This window comes from Ananas comosus, linkage group 3 (genome assembly GCF_001540865.1).
Source record: "Ananas comosus cultivar F153 linkage group 3, ASM154086v1, whole genome shotgun sequence".
Lineage (NCBI taxonomy): Eukaryota > Viridiplantae > Streptophyta > Magnoliopsida > Poales > Bromeliaceae > Ananas > Ananas comosus.
The window spans coordinates 411,044-430,536 of NC_033623.1; the positions used below are offsets into that span (position 1 = coordinate 411,044).

At 38.0% G+C, this 19,493-nt stretch overlaps 4 protein-coding genes across 4 annotated transcripts; 1 reads left to right on the top strand and 3 right to left on the bottom strand.

Annotated features, from left to right (window-relative positions):
- LOC109708005 (WEB family protein At1g75720-like) lies at positions 529 to 2,180 on the bottom strand. Its single transcript, XM_020229562.1, has 2 exons — positions 1,859 to 2,180; positions 529 to 1,257 (listed from the first exon to the last, which is right to left on the bottom strand). The coding sequence occupies exons 1-2, from the start codon at positions 2,006 to 2,008 to the stop codon at positions 760 to 762; spliced, it is 648 nt and encodes a 215-aa protein (XP_020085151.1). The 5' UTR covers positions 2,009 to 2,180; the 3' UTR covers positions 529 to 759.
- LOC109707108 (peptidyl-prolyl cis-trans isomerase Pin1) lies at positions 4,247 to 8,058 on the top strand. Its single transcript, XM_020228198.1, has 2 exons — positions 4,247 to 4,555; positions 7,487 to 8,058. The coding sequence occupies exons 1-2, from the start codon at positions 4,300 to 4,302 to the stop codon at positions 7,609 to 7,611; spliced, it is 381 nt and encodes a 126-aa protein (XP_020083787.1). The 5' UTR covers positions 4,247 to 4,299; the 3' UTR covers positions 7,612 to 8,058.
- On the bottom strand, positions 8,299 to 11,853 carry LOC109707107. Its single transcript, XM_020228197.1, has 6 exons — positions 11,636 to 11,853; positions 11,479 to 11,559; positions 11,301 to 11,388; positions 10,069 to 10,157; positions 9,212 to 9,323; positions 8,299 to 8,712 (listed from the first exon to the last, which is right to left on the bottom strand). The coding sequence occupies exons 1-6, from the start codon at positions 11,708 to 11,710 to the stop codon at positions 8,519 to 8,521; spliced, it is 639 nt and encodes a 212-aa protein (XP_020083786.1). The 5' UTR covers positions 11,711 to 11,853; the 3' UTR covers positions 8,299 to 8,518.
- Positions 12,115 to 19,408, bottom strand: LOC109707106 (tRNA-dihydrouridine(47) synthase [NAD(P)(+)]-like). Its single transcript, XM_020228196.1, has 10 exons — positions 18,993 to 19,408; positions 17,709 to 17,825; positions 17,351 to 17,587; positions 16,582 to 16,798; positions 15,550 to 15,797; positions 14,624 to 14,896; positions 13,979 to 14,260; positions 13,228 to 13,348; positions 12,538 to 12,707; positions 12,115 to 12,447 (listed from the first exon to the last, which is right to left on the bottom strand). The coding sequence occupies exons 1-10, from the start codon at positions 19,266 to 19,268 to the stop codon at positions 12,349 to 12,351; spliced, it is 2,040 nt and encodes a 679-aa protein (XP_020083785.1). The 5' UTR covers positions 19,269 to 19,408; the 3' UTR covers positions 12,115 to 12,348.

Sequence of the window (19,493 nt, forward strand, 5' to 3'; positions counted from 1 at the left end):
GGAGGGGTGGAGTAGCATCCAAGGTGAGCATGTGGCCAATAAATCTTATGAATGGCTTTAGGAAGATACTACTTGGCTTCTTCTCTCTCCCTCCAAGAGCACAAGTTAATTCTCTTAAGATTGGGGCCGAAGAATATGCGTCGGAGGTCCCGAAGAGATCGTGCAGTTCGTCGGTGCACGCGCACTACGACGAGGCCATCGCGGACTGCATTGAGTTCATCAACAAGTCCTCCAAGGGTACAAGATTAAGTGGCCACGGTTTTGAAGATTTTGTCTAGATTTTCATGACCATGCATGTAGTGTCATCATCTCTTTCTTAGTTTCCCTCACTACTCTCTCACACACTCTTTCTCTTTCTCTTTCTCTTTTTCTCTCTAATTTGCATGTATAGAGATAATAATTTTGCTTGTTTGTGTGCTTGGTTATTCGGACAAGTATCCTAAATGTGTAAAGAATGAAAAAGAAAGATGCTATTAGTGCTCACATGAACAAAGTATCAACTTAATTCTCATATAGGAGGGAATGAAGAGAGCAATGAATGAAAATTGGATCCTTATTTTGTATATAGAATTTTGTTATCATATGGAAGTGCTTACATGTGTACAATATGAATAGCAAGAAGATCGAAAAGTCGCCATTTTAAAGAGTTTAAATCGACAAAACATATGAAATTGAGTAAAAGCAACTATTAGAAAAAGTATATATTCTCCATGATATTGTTTTTTATGTTCAAAATATGAAATATCATAATCATGATCTTCAAGCTTTATATGGAGGGCCCTTTTTCTTGATGAATAGTGCTCTAATGAAAGGAACCAAGGTCTTCTTCTTCTTCTTGCTTGGTGTGCTCTCCTTCTCCATAGGAAATTGCCTTTCTAGAACCCCGTTATCGACGCTTAGTACTCGAGAAAGTGAAGGAGCGTCGGCGAAACTAACATACCTCTTCTTTTGGAACTCTAGTTCTTGGCTAATAGCCGGTTTCTCTATCTCGACCTCATAAGACATGGCATTCTCAACGAACTTCAGGTCCTCAATCTCAACTTCTACAGCTCTCTTAGAGGAATGCTCTCTTTTTTGGAGTTGTTTAAGCTCCATCTTGGTTTGCTCAAGCTCTTGTTGAAGTTTAATGACGCAATCCGCCATCCGTAGGTTTTCCTCGCGCTCTTTCTCTAGGTCGTGTTGCGCTTCTCCTAGCTCCGCCATGATCGACTCGACGTGGGAGGTGTCTTGCTTGGTCTTGTTTGATTCATTTCGAATCTATTAGAGGGAAAATAATTAAGATTCAAAACATTTTTGGCCATGTATTCCATATATATGTTATTAGACTAATTAGTCTATATATCAAGGATCATTTTCTCTTTTTGAGAGAATATATTAAGGGTCATCATAGATTGATTAAAGTAATAGATAACAATAAGTAATTGCAATAGTAATTAATTAGAGCTAGCTATTTGCATATAAGAGAATACAAGGAACATTTTTGGGTTTGAAATTGAAAAGTAAAAATTCTTGGCCAATTGCAGCAAAAAGATCAATAAAAAGAAAGGAAGAAAACAACTAGTCATGATGATATTAAATGAATTGTTGCTAATGGTTTTTCACAAAAACTAAGGCATTTGAGTGCCAAAAATCTAACATTCCAACCAATTAAATTCCTCAATGAGAGAGAGTAAAGATACCAATGTCTATGCTAGACTCTAGTAATTATTGGTTAAAGAAAATAAATAATAATTAAGATTATGACAAAACAAAAATTAAAAAAAAATGCAAACTAATTATTAAAGGCACATATTGTACACACATATATATTGTAATTAACTTATAGAAGCATTTAGAGGGAAAAGATTAATTCTCATGCCTCATGAAGCCGATTCGCGTAGACCTCTCCAGCTAAAACTCTTTCTCCGAAGAGCGCCACCGCCTCCTTCACCGATCGGAATGGCGCGCTCGTGTCGATCTCGACTCTCTTAACAATGATATTGACACCATTCTCTTCATGGCCTTCCATGCTAGCACCTTTAATTTTCACACTCCAAGAACAAATTACCACTAATGAGAGTATCTACTTATATATATAAATATAAATATAGGTCTATGTATAGTACAAAAAATATGGAGAGATAGATAGAGGGGGAGGGTAGAGGGTGTTGTTAGAGAGAGAGATAGAGAGAGAGGAGGTAGGATTTGTGTTAAGGGGATAGTAATAAAGATGAAATGTGGTGCTTCCTTACTTGGCTTCTACTTCACTTGTATTCTGTTAACTTGGTGAGAAAAAATGGGCTACTTTGTTGGGTAAATGGTCAAGATCCAACCCAATAGAGAGCGAGAAAGAACCTAAATAAGCATATTATTGCCTAGGCATAGTCCACCTCAACCCCCATGGACCATTCATGCATTTGCCCTTAATCCTCTCCTCTTCTTTTTACTGTTGCCACAGTTAAAGAAGTGTTGTGAATAACCTAGTTTTGTATATATGACAGCTAATAACTAGTATAACATGTTAAATGTAGAACATATGTACATATCCGACAAGATATCAATTTAAAAAAAATGCTACTTACTAATTAACAAAACTGATTCATCAGAAATATTCAAAAATATAGCTAGAGCATATTCTGAGATATATATATTTGATGAAAGCAAGCATCAATGGTATGTTTATTTTGGACTAGGTCTAGACAATAATTTCTTCTACCTAATAAGAGAGTGTAATATTTATTAGTTTCATTTCTATTAAATGTTTGAATACTCAAAAAAAAAAAAAAAAACTACAAATAAAAATTAGGCTAAATTACAGAAAACCCCCCTGTAATAACCCGCTTTTTCACTTTCCTCTCCTGACATTTAAAAACCTACATTTTGCCCCCTTGTAAAATGAAAAATGTGCACTTCACCCCTACCGTTAGGGTTCCGTTAGGGGTTCTGTTAAAAAATATTTTTTTATACCGAAAATACCCCTCTGCCTCTTCTCTGATGCTTCGCTCCCTCCGGCTCGCCGCTTCGCCGCCTCGCCGCCTCGCCGTCCTCCACTGCTTCGCCCTCGCCCACATCCCCTTCGTCCTCCTCCGCCGCCTCGCCTTCGCCCTCGTTGTCCTTGCCTACCTCTCCATCAACACCCATCTTAATATCCTCCCTACTGTCGCCGAAATCGATGGGCGGCGACGGTGTAGGAGGAGAAGGGGAGGAGGTGGAGAAGAAATTGGAGAGGAATCGTGGCCGATTGAGGTGGAAATAGCGGCGGATCGAAGGGGCGGCTGAGGAAGCTCAGGAAGAAGACAACAATGGCGAGGGGCAAAATGGTCATTTTACACACCGTGACCCCCCTGTGAATATTTTTCATTTTACAAGGGGGCAAAGTGTAGGTTTTTAAATGTCAGGGACGAAAAGTGAAAAAGCGAGTTATTACAGGGGGGTTTTCTGTAATTTAGCCTAAAAATTATTACCCCTTCCCCTCCCCTTTTGTGTGTGTATGAGAGAGAGAGAGAGAGAGAGAGAGAGAGAGAGAGAGGGAGCATTTTGACTAACAAAATTTAAAATTAGACCTAATTGGAAACTCCATAATTTTATAATTTTGAAGTAGCTTTGTTGTATTAAGAAAAAAGTGTTTATATTTATAAATGGATAATTGGATTTTTTTTAGAGTATTGGAAAACACCAAAAGTGCTCTAAAAATGTTAAGAATTTGTTGTAAAAGTACAATGAGCTCAAACTTTTATATCTCTCCATTTATTTTTTGTTAAAATGCTGAGTACATATAATAATATACAATTTCTCTAAGATAAAATTATAATAATCTAAATAGGCCAAAGGTGGCCTAATATTGTACAAATTTAAAAATAATTAACAGTTTATTATGCACAATATAAATAATACTCGGATTGATATTGTAAATAAGTATAATAAAAATAGTGGAATATATATGTTGCATATACTAAATCACATGAGTATAATAAAAATATTTTATTTATTTTATAAAATTTATCATGCTATATATATCTCCCACTGGGAGTAATTTAGTAGAACACAAATGGGATAAAAAAAAATTATTAAAAAATATATAAGAGTTAAAAAAGTAAAAAATAAGAAATGGTTCGCATCAAAATCTAACTGCTCCCACCCAAACAAATTGTGAAAAAAATAAAAAATAATAAAAATAAATATAAATATAAAAAATCTGGAGTTTTTTTTTTTTTTTTAACCCCACTTAAGCCCCTCTTTCATTCGCTATAAATTCGAACCTAATAGAGAACGCGAGAGAGAGGAGAGAGAGAGAGAGAGAGAGAGAGAGAGAGCTCGCCCATGGCGTCTTCGGGGGCGAGGAGAGGGGGAGAGGAGGAGGTGCGCGCGTCGCACATCCTGATAAAGCACGAGGGGTCGCGGCGGAGGGCGTCGTGGCGGGACCCGGAGGGCCGCGTCATCGCGGCCACCACGCGCGACGCCGCCGCCGCGCGCCTCCGAGCCCTGCGCGCCGACATCCTCGAAGGCCGCGCCCGCTTCGCCGACGTCGCCGCCGCCCACTCCGACTGCTCCTCCGCCAAGCGTGGCGGCGACCTCGGTACACCCCTCCGACCCCTCTCGTCCCTCTAGGGTTTGGAACTTAGGGTTAGGGTTAGGGTTAGGGTTGCTTGACGAGGGTTGTGGTTGCTTGTTGATTGTGTTTGGGGGAGGTTTGGGTGGTTAGGGTTGGCCTAACATGGAAAAGTTCAAATTTTGATCAATCTTGTTATGTTAACAGTAAGGGAAAAAACCAGTTGAATCATGAGGACTAATTAGCACTGCTCTTCTAGGGTTAGGGTTGGGGTTAGGGTTGGGTTTCTTAGTGAGAGTTGTGTTTGCTTCATGATTGGAAGTTTGGAACTTGGAGGAGATATGGGTGGTTAGGGTTAGGGTTGGAGTTTGGGGTTTCAATGTTTCATGAAGAGAATTGTGTTTGCTTCATGAAGGGTTATGGGTTGTTACGTGAGGGTTTGGTTTCATGGCGAGAGTTGTGTTTGCTTCGTGATTGGGAATTTCGAAGGGATATGCAGCGATAAGAATAAGGAAACTAGTTGTAAGAATAAGGAACCAGTTCGATCATAAGGAATAAGTAGCTGTGTGATGTACCATGCTTTACAATTGAGAGTAGGAATTAAAGGAGTCTTTTAAGATTGTGCCATAGTCTGATTCAGTTGCTCTCTGCTGCTAGGTTGGTAGGGGTGGGGCTTTTTAGTGAGTTATTGCTTTGTGATCGGTGAATCGGTGTATATTTCTATGTGAGAATAACTTAGTTGTTCACAAGTATTGAATGAACAAAGGATTTTTCTATGAGAATAAGTTGGTTGTTCAATAGTATAATATAAAGAAGCTTCTTTATCAGTTTAATGTGCGGCCATTTTATAAATATGCTTTGTAAAGATGAGGATGTATTAGTTTTTTTAGTGGGGGTTCTATGTGGATTGATTATGCTAGAGATCCTTGACCCTTTGACATAAATGATAACTTGAGTTGGATTGTGTTGAACTATCAGTGTTTTGGTGTTTCGACACTTCTGGATCACAAAAGGGAGTGATGTAGAACATATAAATAGTGAGTTGGATTGTGTTGAACTATCAGTGTTTTGGTGTTTCGACACTTCTGGATCACAAAAGGGAGTGATGTAGAACATATAAATAGTGAGTTGGATTGTGTTGAACTATTTTTTTTTTTTTTTGGATTTTCCATACTTCCGGAGCACAAAAAGAAATGATGTAGATCATATGAATTGTTGTGTTCATATTGCTGTTGAATACAAACATCTTTTTCTCACAGTAAAGGAGTGAAACATCATTGCAAAATCTTGTCATTGATGCAGTGTTGCAATTAAAGATCTAAGATTGAGAAGCAATATAAAATCTAAAGAAGGTGCTTGAGGCTGTAATATTGATTGCACTTATGACTCATTCTCTTTTCAATTATTAACATTGTCAACTTTTTTATGTGAGGCATAGTTGTGTGCTTGATGAGACACGTTATGTGCTTATAAATGCTTATATCAAATTTGACACAAATTTGACATCCAGACACGCTGATAAATACTCCAGAAATAAACTGTTGCTTCTTCCAAGTAGAAATGCTGTCATTTGGCTTCTCTTTAAGTGTCTCTTTCAGAGGACAATGCGATCTTACATATGTTTGGTAAATTCTGGTATTGAAGCCTATCAACTTTCTGATGATAATACCACTCTTACCTTACATGTTTTGTCACTGTTAATATTCACCAATCACATTTTTCATATAACATATATCAGTGTGAAAAAATTGGCGTTTGAGTGTTCTTTTGAGCTTGTCTCTCTTTGTTCAGGGTAGAGGATGGTTACTTTGTCGCGGCACTTGTTTTTGTCCAAGGGAGTTGATAATCTGCAATGAGCATGTATATGGAGTCTAGTGTTTCTGCATCATGAAATGATATCTGAGTTAAACTATAGTTATTTTCTAAAGTTGGACAAAAGTGATATGTTGATGGTGCATTCAATGGTTGTGGAACTTGTATATGGAATCTAGTGTTTCTGAACCATGAAAATGATACCTGAGTTAAACTATCGAACCAAAAAACCATATGTTGATGGTACATTTAATGGTTGTGGAACTTATTCTTCTTCGAACTGTCACTTTTTGACAAGAATATACCTAAGCAAAATTCAGGCAACATCTGTACACCATTTTATAACCAGCTAAGTCAATCTTTCGACAGTTAACAGGCTTTTTAAATCGTTCATTAAATTTCAATATTCTATCTCATCTGCTAGCATTTTCTGATTAGCAGTAGTAGTTAATGGGTGTATAAAATTTGAAATATCACCTTGAAATGAATCTGTCCTGGCACTTTTTTTAGGAGACAGTACAAGGAAGAGAGATCAAGAAATTTTATATTGCTTTGTAAAGGAAAATAATCACGTCCAATTGTGGGCAATTGGACTAACTCCTTTATAATCAAGACATTCACACTATCATACCTATTGACAAAAAATTGCTGAATTCTTCTGACAATCTTAGTATTACCTCCATACCATTTAGTGCACTATGTTTATATGGATATAAATCATGGCATAGCATTATGTTTGTCTTCTGATCTACGGAAAATTGGGAACGCAGTGAATGAACTTCAATCTGTAGGTTGCTCATTCGTTTCTTTATTGATGATTACCTTTTAGTTTGAATTGTCTATTGTATCTGTATATACTATGATTTGAACTTGTAGTTACTCGAAAGTTCTATGTACATAATTGGAAGTTATTGTGTGGTTGGATATTCTGAAGCTAAAAATTAAAATGCGGTGAAGAGTATAATGCTTCTCGTTGACTTTTGACAAACACGATAAATAAGTTGTCTTCGCTCTCTTATCTTATTTGAAAACATCGAGCAACCTTTGTGTTTTACTTTATGTAGTAGGATGGTTATATTTCTGTATAACTTCCATGGCTTTTCAGCGAATGTTGTGATCTAAATGTTGCCTGTGGAACTTTCGCAGGCCGATTCGGGAGGGGACAGATGCAGAAGCCCTTCGAAGAAGCTACTTTTGCCCTCAAGGTGGGTGAGATCAGCGATATTGTCTACACCGACAGTGGGGTCCACATCATCCTGCGAACCGGTTGACCTCTTCTTGCCGCGCGCGCCCCAATGATAAACTAGCCAGCCACTTACCATTGCTTAATGAACCAATGACTCTATGATTCAAGCCTTCATTGATGGTTCTGTGGCATACTTTTCAATCAGCCTCACGGCAAAGACCAAATAAAACTCTTGCAAAGGATGATTGATACTTTAAGTTGATATTCGTGTGCTGGTTTTTTTTTTTTTTTTCCAGTATAAGTATTGGTGCTTGGAAGTTAACTTCTCGAATTCTGATAAACATCTATCATCACTTGTGATATGGTTTATTAAAGTCTTGTTATCATGTCTTTGAAAGCCATGTGTGATATTCTTTCGTTTTCTTTGTGATGAAGTTATGTGGATATTTCCACAAAATTATCTCTGTATGAATGTAGACACGCAAGATGCAATGAGTAGGGAACAGAAGGGGTTTCATCCTTAAACCTTAAAGCAGAGTGAGCATGGATATGATGTTTGCACTTAAATAGCACCTAGGGTTTCTTGCCATGTGATGAAGATTTATGGGCCTGTGACTATCTTTTTCGCTTTCATGAGAATTTCATTTTAGCCTGATGATTCGTGTTATCTGCAAAACTGCAACCAGTTCTCGAATTTTCTGCATCATCATTAGAAGATGTGGCTTAATCGCAATTGAAAGTGCAGCGTTGCGGACGTAACTCACATTGCAGGTACAAACTGAAAACAGGGAAGTGAGATTGCAACCCTGCTTTGGGTTTTCTGTAAAGATGCATTTTGAACCAAGTACAATCCACTTTCCTTCCTTACCATGTAACAAACAAATACAGTTGTTGCCCCTGCATATTATGTACACATTCTCGATGGACTATACTCTTCTGCAAAATGACTATGGATTTTCAGGTACCCCTATTGAATTGCGCCGAGCTTAAAATCAGGCGTGTTTTTGCTCGAGTGCCGAGTGGTTACTTGCCTTTACGCTAGCTCCACCGGCTGAGAATGGCTGTATCGAAGACCGAAGTGTGTCCGGCCCTTCTGCAGCGATCCTCTTGCACAAAGCATCACAGTTGCTTATGACCTCAGTTAGCCTGCCCTTGAGCTCGCCGACTTCTACCTGCAATTGATGAACTGCAAATTTTTCCAAATATATCATCAATACAAGGCATTTACACTGCAATCATGTCTTAGCAAGTGTTTATTGTAAGTTGTTGATGAGATAATCTATCCACTAATTTTATACCTAGTGGGGTAAAATGTACCCCACTATTATACCTAGTGGGGTAAGTTGTCTGATTCCTGCATTATTACTTTTTGTTTTATTTGCCTCTCAAATCTTCATCAGTTGTTAGTTTATACAGAGGACTACCAACAGATGTTAGAGATTTTTGATGGAATACATGTCCAGTGATGACATTTCAGAAAATTACACTAGTTTAGCGACCAACTGCAATCCATTCAGGGAGTACTCATACTTTCATACATTTTACCATTGTTTTAGTGATAAGTTGATCGAAACATATTGATGCTGCTATAAATATAAGTTCAGATATAGTGGTTTGAAGTGAGATGTAGAGATCCATCATAAAAATAAACAGCCAGTGATGATACAGAAGATTCGGAATATTACCTTCTGATAGACTCTGTGCAGTTGCTCTCATCGATGCTACTGAATAATTGAACCGCTGGAGGAGCTTTACGGCCAAAGCATCTGCTGTTTCTATCTTGTTTTCTATCTCCTCCTGAATCATTTTCGTAATCATGTTGACAAAAAAAAGATCACCTCAAATCACTTCAAAGGACCATCATCCAGCAAAGTTTGAGTATGCTACAACATTATTAAGGTCTAAAATACAAACCTAACACCAGAGAAATATAAAGGCATGCTACTAGGGTCACTTTAAACAGCAAGGAAAAAAAAAATTAAAAATAAATTATGACTTCTTTTGGTCTGGCTCCTTGAACTTAAGCAACGTGTTGACTTTATTATGAAAATTTTTGAACACTTACTATATTTATTCCTGCATAGAACATCATGAAGGAAAAGTTCAAAACTGGACTTGCAAAATCTTTGTTGTTGGGATATCCGATGCTTGTTTTAGTGGTTTTAAGTTGCATGAAAAACTAACTAGTGGAGCATATCACCTCTACTTTAAATATTGTTAAAATGCTTGACGGTTTTACATTAGACGTTGTATTAAGGATACTTCTGTTGCATCCTAAACTGATTTAAGATAATATGCGATTATGACCATTAATGTCTATGGCAGCTTCTTTGTGAGGAAAAAGGGGGGGAAAAAAAAAGAGAATGCTTTCTCGGATCTCCACTATGATAGTTTTATGATTCTGTCCATTTCATATCTCTAAAAAGATTTAGCATGTTCAGTATTTAAATTGTTTCATGTAAACCAGAAAAAGAAAACCCATGCTTTACATCATCTTGCAACATCAACCTTATTATATGACATCAAGCTGCAAGAAGGATACCTGCTTTTGGCTTATTTTCTTGGCCTTCTCCTCTTGCCATTCACGGTACATTGAAAAAAGCTCGAATAGAACATTTGGACTCAACGTACCTAAGAGGCAATGATCAAGACAGTAAACATCTCTCTTCGGGAAGTAACAATGTACTTAGCAAGATTTTATATTCTGTAGAGTGTAGATACTGGAAAGGCTTTAGAGAACCATGAACGGAATGAGCTCACTATTATAACTTTTAGTCTCATGACAAGTAGCACGATTAACAGCATCCTAATTAAAAATTGTGTTCCAATTTACAGACTTTAAGAGTTTACTACAACAAATAGAATAAGAAATTGAGGTAGTTCCTACAGTGCACATAACGCACAGACAAAATGCACTAGAAATTTCACTTTTTTTACTTTACTCAAGCATAACAACAATATCACGTACTGCATAACTTCACAATGGCGACTTGTTAGATTTTCTAGGATGATATTTGAATGTCGAGAGGAAATGATAAGGACTCAGAAGAATCATGCACATACTTTGTAAAATAAAGAGATGCATCACTAAACCAAAATTATAAAGAATGCAGACTGACATGCCTAAAAAATAATCCAAGATTTCGCACCAGGGAAAAAGTTAAAAGTTTTGGAAACCGTGAAATATATTGAACATATAAAGAGAACAACCTAGTATCTTTAGGTGGCCGAAATTAACAACAAGAGAGTAGCGTAAACTTCCAAATAGGCCTGCAGTATGCATTTTCACAATGGTATCCTATGATTTCATCGTTTTCAATCACTTAGGATTTTTTTTTTTTTTTTTACTCTGGCTAGAACTAGCACGTGTAGCGCACGTACACTCAATTCCTAATGGTTTTTGACGCTCTCAATTCAATTTTTGATGATGATTTTGGTCGACTTTCAAGTGGATTTGGATTTTTCAGGTCATTATTTGGAGCCAAACACTTTAGCGCGGGATCAAAACCTGCTCCTAACCCAACTTCTTAGCAGCTTAACAAAAAGTTCTTTTTAAAAATGTGAACAGTGATCTCACGACACCTAAGTGATACAAACAAAACCATAGGACGACGAAGTTGATCAAAATTCATCTGACACAGAACAAATTTCTTAGATGCCTTAGAACAGGAACAGTATCGTTTGGAGAACTAAGTAAACCGAAACCACGGGGCATCGATGCGAAAATGTATTATACCAAAAGACTCCATTGTGATTGTTGCCCTAGAAGTTTACCCGACACACAGGAATTGGAGGGTTTCCTCATCAGTATGTCGGCGAAGCTACTCTCCGATGGCGGAGGGGATTTGAGCAGCGGCGTCGCCTGTGATCGAAACACAAACACAAGAAGAAATGGCCTAAGAAATTAGTAGATAAACGAATAAAGGCCGAATCTTTCGGGTGGAGATCTCACGATCCTTAGGGTTTTGATCCGCTCGACGATGGGGTCGACCCCCTCGATCCGCTCCGACACCGTGGTGATCTCATCGACCAGCTACAAGAAGGAGACGAGTTAGAGAGTTCCCGAGGGTTCTAGAGAGTTCCAAAGAGTTCTAGAGAGAAAGAGAAACCTGAGGGGATTGTTGTTGTTGTTGTTGTTGTTGTTGTTGGGGTTTGGTGGAGAGGAGGGATTCGGAGGCGCCCATTTTTAGGGTTTCAGGTTACGGAACGAGGAGACGGAGACGAAGACGAAGATGGAAGAGGAAGCGCTCCGACGAAGGAGAAGGGGAAATGTTGGTGATGGGTTCGGACCCAAACTTCGTACTCGAACTCGAACCGGTGCGACCAAGCCCAATTGCTATAAGCAGGTTCTTCGGACACAAACTTTCACATTGCCCCTTACAACTCTTTAAAATTGGCTACGTGTACCCTTATAGATGTACAAGAAGCAATGCTCTTTAATTTAACAACTAAATTTAAAAAGTTCAATGTCAAATTTAATAAAATTATTAATTTAATTGATGAAACTAAACATAAAACCAAAGAAAACAAATCAAAATCAAAATCTCAATGACAAGAACATTGACACCTTAAAATTAGGCTCCTTAGAGACTCCACATGCAATAGGAGTTCTACGAATTCATAAAATGAAAAATTTCTCTTTGTTTTCTTTTCATTGCACATTGCAGGTCGTTATCTTCAAACTTCCATAAGAATATCTCCAAATTTCTCATACATTTAAAGGGCCGCGAAAGAGGTTAAATAAATAGGGACTTCGAATGATACAACAAACAAATCCTTCAGAAAAACTAAAAAAAAAGAGTTAACTGCCGGTTTTCGATCATCACCCGTTCTCCGCTCGATCGTAAGCATTCGATTTGTGTTTCGGGGCGAAGGTAAAGCCTTCAGGAACTTTACCAAGCAGCATCTCGGAGATCCTAATCTGCATACAATAAATGATAGCAGGTTAAGTATCCACTTAAGAGTCAAAAAAGAAAAAGAAAAAGAAATTTAAAGGAAAATAGAGGCTAACCCAATCGGCAGCTGAATCGGAGGCCATTAGGGTTTCGAGATCATCACGGCCGTAGAAGCTCGGCGGCCTCCAATTCAAGCGTTGCGGGACGACATCCAACAAGCCCACGGGGATATACCGATAAGTGTAGCTTAGCCATTCTAACAAGAAATGGCGCGTTGTTTCCACACCTGAGTTCACAAAAAAATTCCTCAGAAAATATTCTCTTTATAGACTAGTAATAACAAAAGCAAGCACCAATGAACATATCCAAATTTTGGATTATATTATGGCCTTAATAGAAAAAAAGAAAAGTCGCTTTGTAAGTAAAAATATAATGCCCACCGTAAAGTGATAAAAAGCCTGCTTCAAACAACCAAAACAGGTTGCTCAGATTGAGCTAGTAGGAAACTTTCGAGTTCGTGAGATATATATATATATAAGATGATAATGAATCACAGGAAATACATCAATGGATGAAGAATATGTAAATTTCCTGGAAGAAAAGATAAGGAAGATATGGTAAAATACATAAGCATGAAAAGTAGTGAGAATCTTTTAGGCGGCCGTTACAAGTGATAATGGCACCGTGCTTGTAACTTGTTTGGAAAACACTCAACGTTAGCATAGAATTCACAAAGCATGAAATAGCACAGAATACATCGGATGAAATGAACTAATAAAATAAAGCAGCGGATGCACCGGGAATACCTTTGGTATCAGAACCCCAGTGTTCTAGGCCAAATCGTACGAAATCTTTTAGTATGTTAAATCTCTCTCCAGATGTAATGTCCCAGTGTCTCTGTTCCTTTATTTCAGTAAATATCCAAGGCTGTACAGAGTAGAAGTCCACATATCAGAAACATAACAGAAAAGAAATGCCAAGTTGTATGCATAAAGAGTGCTCCAAAACACAGCAGTGTGTGAAAGAGATACTTATGCTACTATAACATAAGAAGCAGCACCAATTATGAAGCCTTTTCTTCTAGCTGCATTAATTTTAAGCGGCTGATAGGATTCTAAAACAATCGCCGTAAGACTTCTTCAAAGTGTTCTATTGATTTTTCCTTCACTTCCGAAGCCCCAGTGAGGCCAAATAGATCAGAAGAGATTGTAATCATAGAGGATCTTTCTACAGATACCCCTGTAAAGTCATCTATTTTTGTAATACCACTGTGAAATTTGAATATATACGCCTCAAATGTGTAGTTTCTCACACAAATAGCATTATGTTGAGCTGGGGACCGACCTAACTCATGGTGGGTAGTTGGTTTTACATAAGAAAATATGTTTGTAAAGGGATGGTTAGGGAAGTACAAGGTTATACATGCAAGAGTTCAAGTTCCAAGAGGAAATAATATGCAAATTCAGATTTTTTTTTTCAAGGGCTATATATGTAGAGAGAGAATTTTCAGGGGTATATATTATACATGAAATGTGAAAAGAAAACATACAAACAAACCTTGATTAAAGCACCTCGAGCGATCATGCAAGAAGAAAGCTCAGGACAGTCGGAAGCATGCTTATTCCAGTCGGTGTATGAAAATACATCACCATTTCCTAAAACATGCAAATTACTAGGGGCCTTGCGTGCGCACTGGTAGATATAATCCCAATCAGCAAGCTTGCTGTATCGCTGCTGCCGTGATCTGCCATGTATGGTCAGTGCACTTGCACCCCACTCATAAATATCCGAAACTAGGGAATCAATTCGATTTCTCCCCTCAAAGTAACCAGTTCGCACCTAGAATAAGAAAATAGAGGTAGAAATAAGCAGGATATTCAATTTAGGTGCTTTTACATATTTGTTCCCCAGCTTGCATGAGTAACCTTGTAAAATCTGAATGTTCATATACACTCCTCCAAAAGTGCAAGTTCCAATGAATATCTATATCTTAAAATGGAATGCAGTTGGTTTTGTATTATAAAGGACTATTCTAAAGAAGGGCATTTTTCTTTTTTGTAAGCACAAGAGTATATATATGTAAGAAATGCATCTTCTAAAGGATATATACGAAAATTCAGATTTTCAAAAATATATACGTAGATGGAAAATGTTTTAATTTATAGGAAATTATAAGACAATATAAGCATAGTTTCATTCTACCTTAACAGTTAAAGGCTTCTCAAATGTATTGGAGGCTGCTTGTATAATTCCCTTCATTCTCATGGGTTTCATAAGAAGTGAAGATCCAGCACCCTTGTTGACAATAATATCGATTGGGCACCCCATATTGATGTCAATGAAGTCAACCGAACATTGACTTTCCACAAGTTCAACTGTACGTGCCACAGTATCAGGATAAGCCCCGCATATTTGTACTCCAAATAAATCCTCTGACGAATGCCGCCTCAGCAATGCCCATTCTGAAACTTGCCCCTTTATCAAAGAAAATTGCATAATAAATTCTGTTTTTCCGTAAATAAATAGCCAAACTTGGTCTAAAGAGACTTCACAGTAAATAGAAAAGGAGAAAGAAATAACATCGAGTACAAGTTCGAGCGCAGTATATATGAGAAGAATTACTCTATCTCAGCAAGCAGAGGTAAACCATTACAACCCAAGAGACGAGGGATATCAAACTGGTATGTGGGCAAAATAATTTAATTCCTCTCTTACTGGACCAAAAAATACATTTAATTTCATTACTTCCAGAGTCAATATATAACGTCCACAATAAAGCTCCACAGATAGGCAGATTAGATGCAGCAACAGAGAGGCAAATACTTTCATCACAGTGCCACCAACACATGCGGGGAAAGCTTGCTTTAAAAGGTATCTCAATTATTATACATGTTGACGCTGACCCTACTTCTATTTAGGAATTTCATGGTGACGCTGACCCTGACCCTATACATAATTATTATACATGGTGACGCTGACCCTACTTCTATTTAGGAATTTCACATAGAATGGAACATACAAATTGAAAATTTTTTGTCTATAGTGAGTTGGATAAGGAAAGTGGTGCTCAGGGAACATTGATTGTGGTATATAAGCAGAGGTTCAAAATTAAAACTAAGTGAGCAAACCTGTAAAAGATTTGTACACATCGCCATTTCTCCACAAGTGACGTCGGCCCCTAAGACTTTGCAGATCCTTCTAAAAGGAAGATTCCCGACAGTGGTCAAAGGTGCAAGGTACAGCTTCCCTCTAAAATCAATAAGCTTCTTTTCTCGTGCATGTACCTTTGGACTTGGATTGACTTTGCATGAATTTAGTGTATTGAGTGAAGAGTTCTCTGTACCATCTGTTAGAATTGTTTCCATGCAACATGAACCTGTCCAGATTTCAGTTTTATATTGTCAGACAAAGTATTATCAGCTTTGGACAAAGAACATTCAGAACAAATCTATGGCTTTTCTGGCCCATCTGGAGCTTCTAAAGAAGTGCTCTTCCAATAGAGCTGTTTGAAGAATCACTAACAGCTTTTTCATTATTCCTTTACAGCTGCTCATTGTGGCAGAAATAGAATCTTCTAATCAACTATTTGAGTATCTATACCAACTATTTGAGTGTCTATCGACACAGGCCGTATCTACTGTGTTGTACCATGCCAACAAGATATCAACACAATATAGCCCCCGTGCCTATGGCACAACTCAAAACCCTCTATTCTTTAAATTAGTAAGTAATTATCTCAATAAAATTCAAGAGATTTGATAAAGATACATAATAAACAGTTAGAATATTGTGTTGCTAAAGAAAATAAATATTTCATGCCATTACGTATCGGCACACATGTATATTTTGTGACTGGCACGCATCTGCACGACCCGACAGACACCATGCCGTATGATGCCGGCAAGTTTCCAGCACGATCCCGTGCCACGGCACTTAAATCCTTACTTATAAGTTATAACTACATCATAAGTTTTTAGGACCCGAAAGCTCGTTTCAATTTACCATCAGAGCAAAACAGCAGACTATTGTTAGTCAAACGCCTGGTTTTTGGAAGCCTATGCTTTCTAAAGAAGAGAAGCTATACCGAGAACTAGGCCTAACAAGCTCATACAACATTTGCTACATACTTAAATAGAAGCATTATGGAAGTAATATCCAACCATTAGCAATGTCATTTCCACCATTTTCAGCAACTTCACCCTTCGTCTTCTTCAAAGGCCTTGCCTCATCAGATACATCAACGCATGATGCATCATCATCCTTGCAGGCAAGCATCTCACTTTTATCATCATTGCAAAGGTTATTTGATCCATCAAAAGCATCTTGCTGGTTTTCTACGTTATCAACTTTTGACTTTTCCTTCTTGCTTTTACCACCCTACAGAATAATATTGGCAATGAAATAAAAAGAGAGAACCGAAAAACGAAAAGAATTCAAACAAGTATATATGAACCCAAGTATGGTAAATAAAGAAAATAAAATGAAAAAAAACACCTGGAATACTCTCGGTTCCAGACAAGGCCTATGCAATATTTTTGGCCATGCAGGCTGATTTTGGACCAAAAGATATATTTACCAAACTAACATCCCATCCAGGACTGACAAAATTTGAACGGTCTATGAAGGCCAGTCCAGCCCTCCAGCAAAGAAATGGAGTTAAAGCAAAGAAATGAATTAACTCCCTTTAGTGAATATGTTACAATTAATAAACAAAGTATGGACTCATACCTACTAACTAGAACTTAGGTTCCGCCAGGAAATGTTTAAAGTGCTTGAGGAAAAAGCTCACGAGATTAACGAAGAAAAGATAGAGTGATTTAGCAAGCTGGTAAGTTTGGCTATAAAATTCTAGGTGAACCACGAGATTATAATAGTTTTATAGTTCAAGAAAAAGTTTAGGAAGTACAATTCTTCAAAATGCTCACATACCTTTAGGCCAAGAAGTTTGAGTTGAGCATCTGCCTTAGGAAAATCAACTTTATTCTTCCACAAAAGCTTCTGAAGGTTTTTACTCAAGCCATTGATCTCATGGCTCTTCCTAGAAATTTTCTGAGATTCTGAAGGGATATTTTCCTTGTGCGAATTTAAAAATCGACAAGTTAGTCCATAAGGACATGACTCTTCTGCATTAATGAAAGGACAAGTTCCCTCAAAATCAGCTGGTTTCTGCAAATATAAGAAACATGCTTAGGTTAGCAAATTTAGATGTAAAGCTGTACAATAACTACAGAACATGAAAGTAGAAAAAATAAAATTTAACAAAGAAACAGGACAAGAGGAAGCAAACCTGAGCCAAATAAGCATTTATGTCATGGCTGAAACGGCATTTATCACCATAATTGCACGAATCCACATTTCCGCTTCTTGCTACTTCAATACATATATGTAATGTGGATTTTTGTTCCTGAATAATGTAGATGAATAAGAATAACATAAACTGACAAGCAAAACATCGAAACTAAAGCCCAAGAACACTGATCAATATTAACTTTCTAAATTGGTCGCATGTTAGCTAGGCAGATGAAATATCAATAAATGACTTGGCATAGGCACAAATTAACCACTCTACCAAGAATATGAACTGGATGTGATAATTATCCAAGTACAACTAACTACATTTTAATCCGACCGCCTTTGTTAATCTGTTTAAAGAAATTAAAATTCTCAAAACTCAAAAGAATATGCCTTTGACCCATCAAAACATATCTATTCAGTAATATACAGCAAGGGTCTCGAAATGATGTGAAAAAGCGTAAATGGCTAGCAAAGTCACGTGGTCAAAAGTACGAAAAGTTACATCCTCAAAGTATGCTTAGGAGATGCAACTTCCAGGGTGTTCATATTAAATATCAATTCTAATATTTTATTTAATAACCTCCATCTGTTGATAGTAAAGCCATATTGACCTACTCTCTTAGTTAATTCCATTAGACCCCTTAGATAGTTATTCTTACACAAAAATGTAATCTAGTAGGAAACAGCCCATAAATAGTCTAAACTCTAAACACCCCTACTCAAAACTACGGCAGAGATTGGACAAACTATGACACTCACACTGCAGGAGAGGAAACCTAAGAGGTGAAAAATGGGGATTCAACCAATTAAACGGTTAATGCAGGGGTTTGAACCCACGACCTAATCAAACTGAGGAAGCTTAGAGGGGACTTAAAACTAGCTCCTTTACAATGATTCCTGAAAGATCAATCTAGTAGGAAAACGGCTGAGAAATAACCTTGACAGTTACAATAGAGCACTTAACCCATACCTCATTCTCATATTAATCCCAGCACAATATGCATTTTTGATCCTACGAAACACTCATTTACCAACTATTTTGCAAACAAATATTCACATTCTATCTGCATATATCAAAAATCTATTTTTTTCTCAAAAATTCTCCTCTTGAGGCAAATTTTAAGTGCTTATAGAACCAATACACTGAAAATGAACTTGAACAATAAGTCATGGTGATCCATACCTGTCATTCATATTAACTTCCAAAGTTGATCACAATTAGAATTTAATAACTACTAAACATGAAACCCTAGCAAACAATCAGAGAATCGCTAACCTCCTTGCGCTCTCTCTTCATCTGTCGCCGCGACTTCTTCTCCTTGACGACGCCCGAAGCGGCGGCGGCGGCGCCGTCTCCGGCGTCGGCGGCGGACCGGACGGGCGGAGGGCAGAGGAACTCGGGCTTCACGGGGGCGATGGATCGCGCCACCAGCTCCTCCGGCGTGGGACGGGCAGCGCGGCCGCCGCCTCCGCCGGAATCGGGCTGATGGTTCGGGGGCGAGGCGCCAGGGTTCGCCTCAGACCCCTCCGCCACGGGCGCGGCCGCGTCCATGGCGAGGGGACAGGGGAGGAAGACGAGGAGGAGGAGAGTGTGGGAACGGGGAACGCCGAGGTTTGGATTCGGGTTTTTGGGGATTGAGAGAGCGAGAGGGGGGGAAGTAGCGAAGTAGCCAAGTAGGGTTCAAGCGGGGGCGTAAAAATGAATAGAAGTCCGTAAGCTTTAAACAAATTACAATTTGGTTCTTATTCTTTCATATGGAAAAGGCTCTAGTGGTGA

Bases quoted from the DNA above. Each gene is read 5' to 3' on its own strand.
- LOC109707107 (XM_020228197.1), bottom strand. From the start codon at position 11,710: ATGGGCGCCTCCGAATCCCTCCTCTCCACCAAACCCCAACAACAACAA. The intron at 11,560-11,635 runs GTTTCTCTTTCT...TCCTTCTTGTAG, and splicing joins AACAACAACAATCCCCTCAG to CTGGTCGATGAGATCACCAC. The intron at 9,324-10,068 runs GTATCCTTCTTG...AAAATGATTCAG, and splicing joins AGAAAATAAGCCAAAAGCAG to GAGGAGATAGAAAACAAGAT.
- LOC109707106 (XM_020228196.1), bottom strand. From the start codon at position 19,268: ATGGACGCGGCCGCGCCCGTGGCGGAGGGGTCTGAGGCGAACCCTGGC. The intron at 16,799-17,350 runs GTATGTGAGCAT...ATTATTCTGTAG, and splicing joins TCAAACTTCTTGGCCTAAAG to GGTGGTAAAAGCAAGAAGGA. The intron at 13,349-13,978 runs GTTTGTTTGTAT...TACTCTGTACAG, and splicing joins CTCGAGGTGCTTTAATCAAG to CCTTGGATATTTACTGAAAT.
- LOC109708005 (XM_020229562.1), bottom strand. From the start codon at position 2,008: ATGGAAGGCCATGAAGAGAATGGTGTCAATATCATTGTTAAGAGAGTC. The intron at 1,258-1,858 runs GCATGAGAATTA...TCCCTCTAATAG, and splicing joins ACGCGAATCGGCTTCATGAG to ATTCGAAATGAATCAAACAA.
- LOC109707108 (XM_020228198.1), top strand. From the start codon at position 4,300: ATGGCGTCTTCGGGGGCGAGGAGAGGGGGAGAGGAGGAGGTGCGCGCG. The intron at 4,556-7,486 runs GTACACCCCTCC...GAACTTTCGCAG, and splicing joins CAAGCGTGGCGGCGACCTCG to GCCGATTCGGGAGGGGACAG.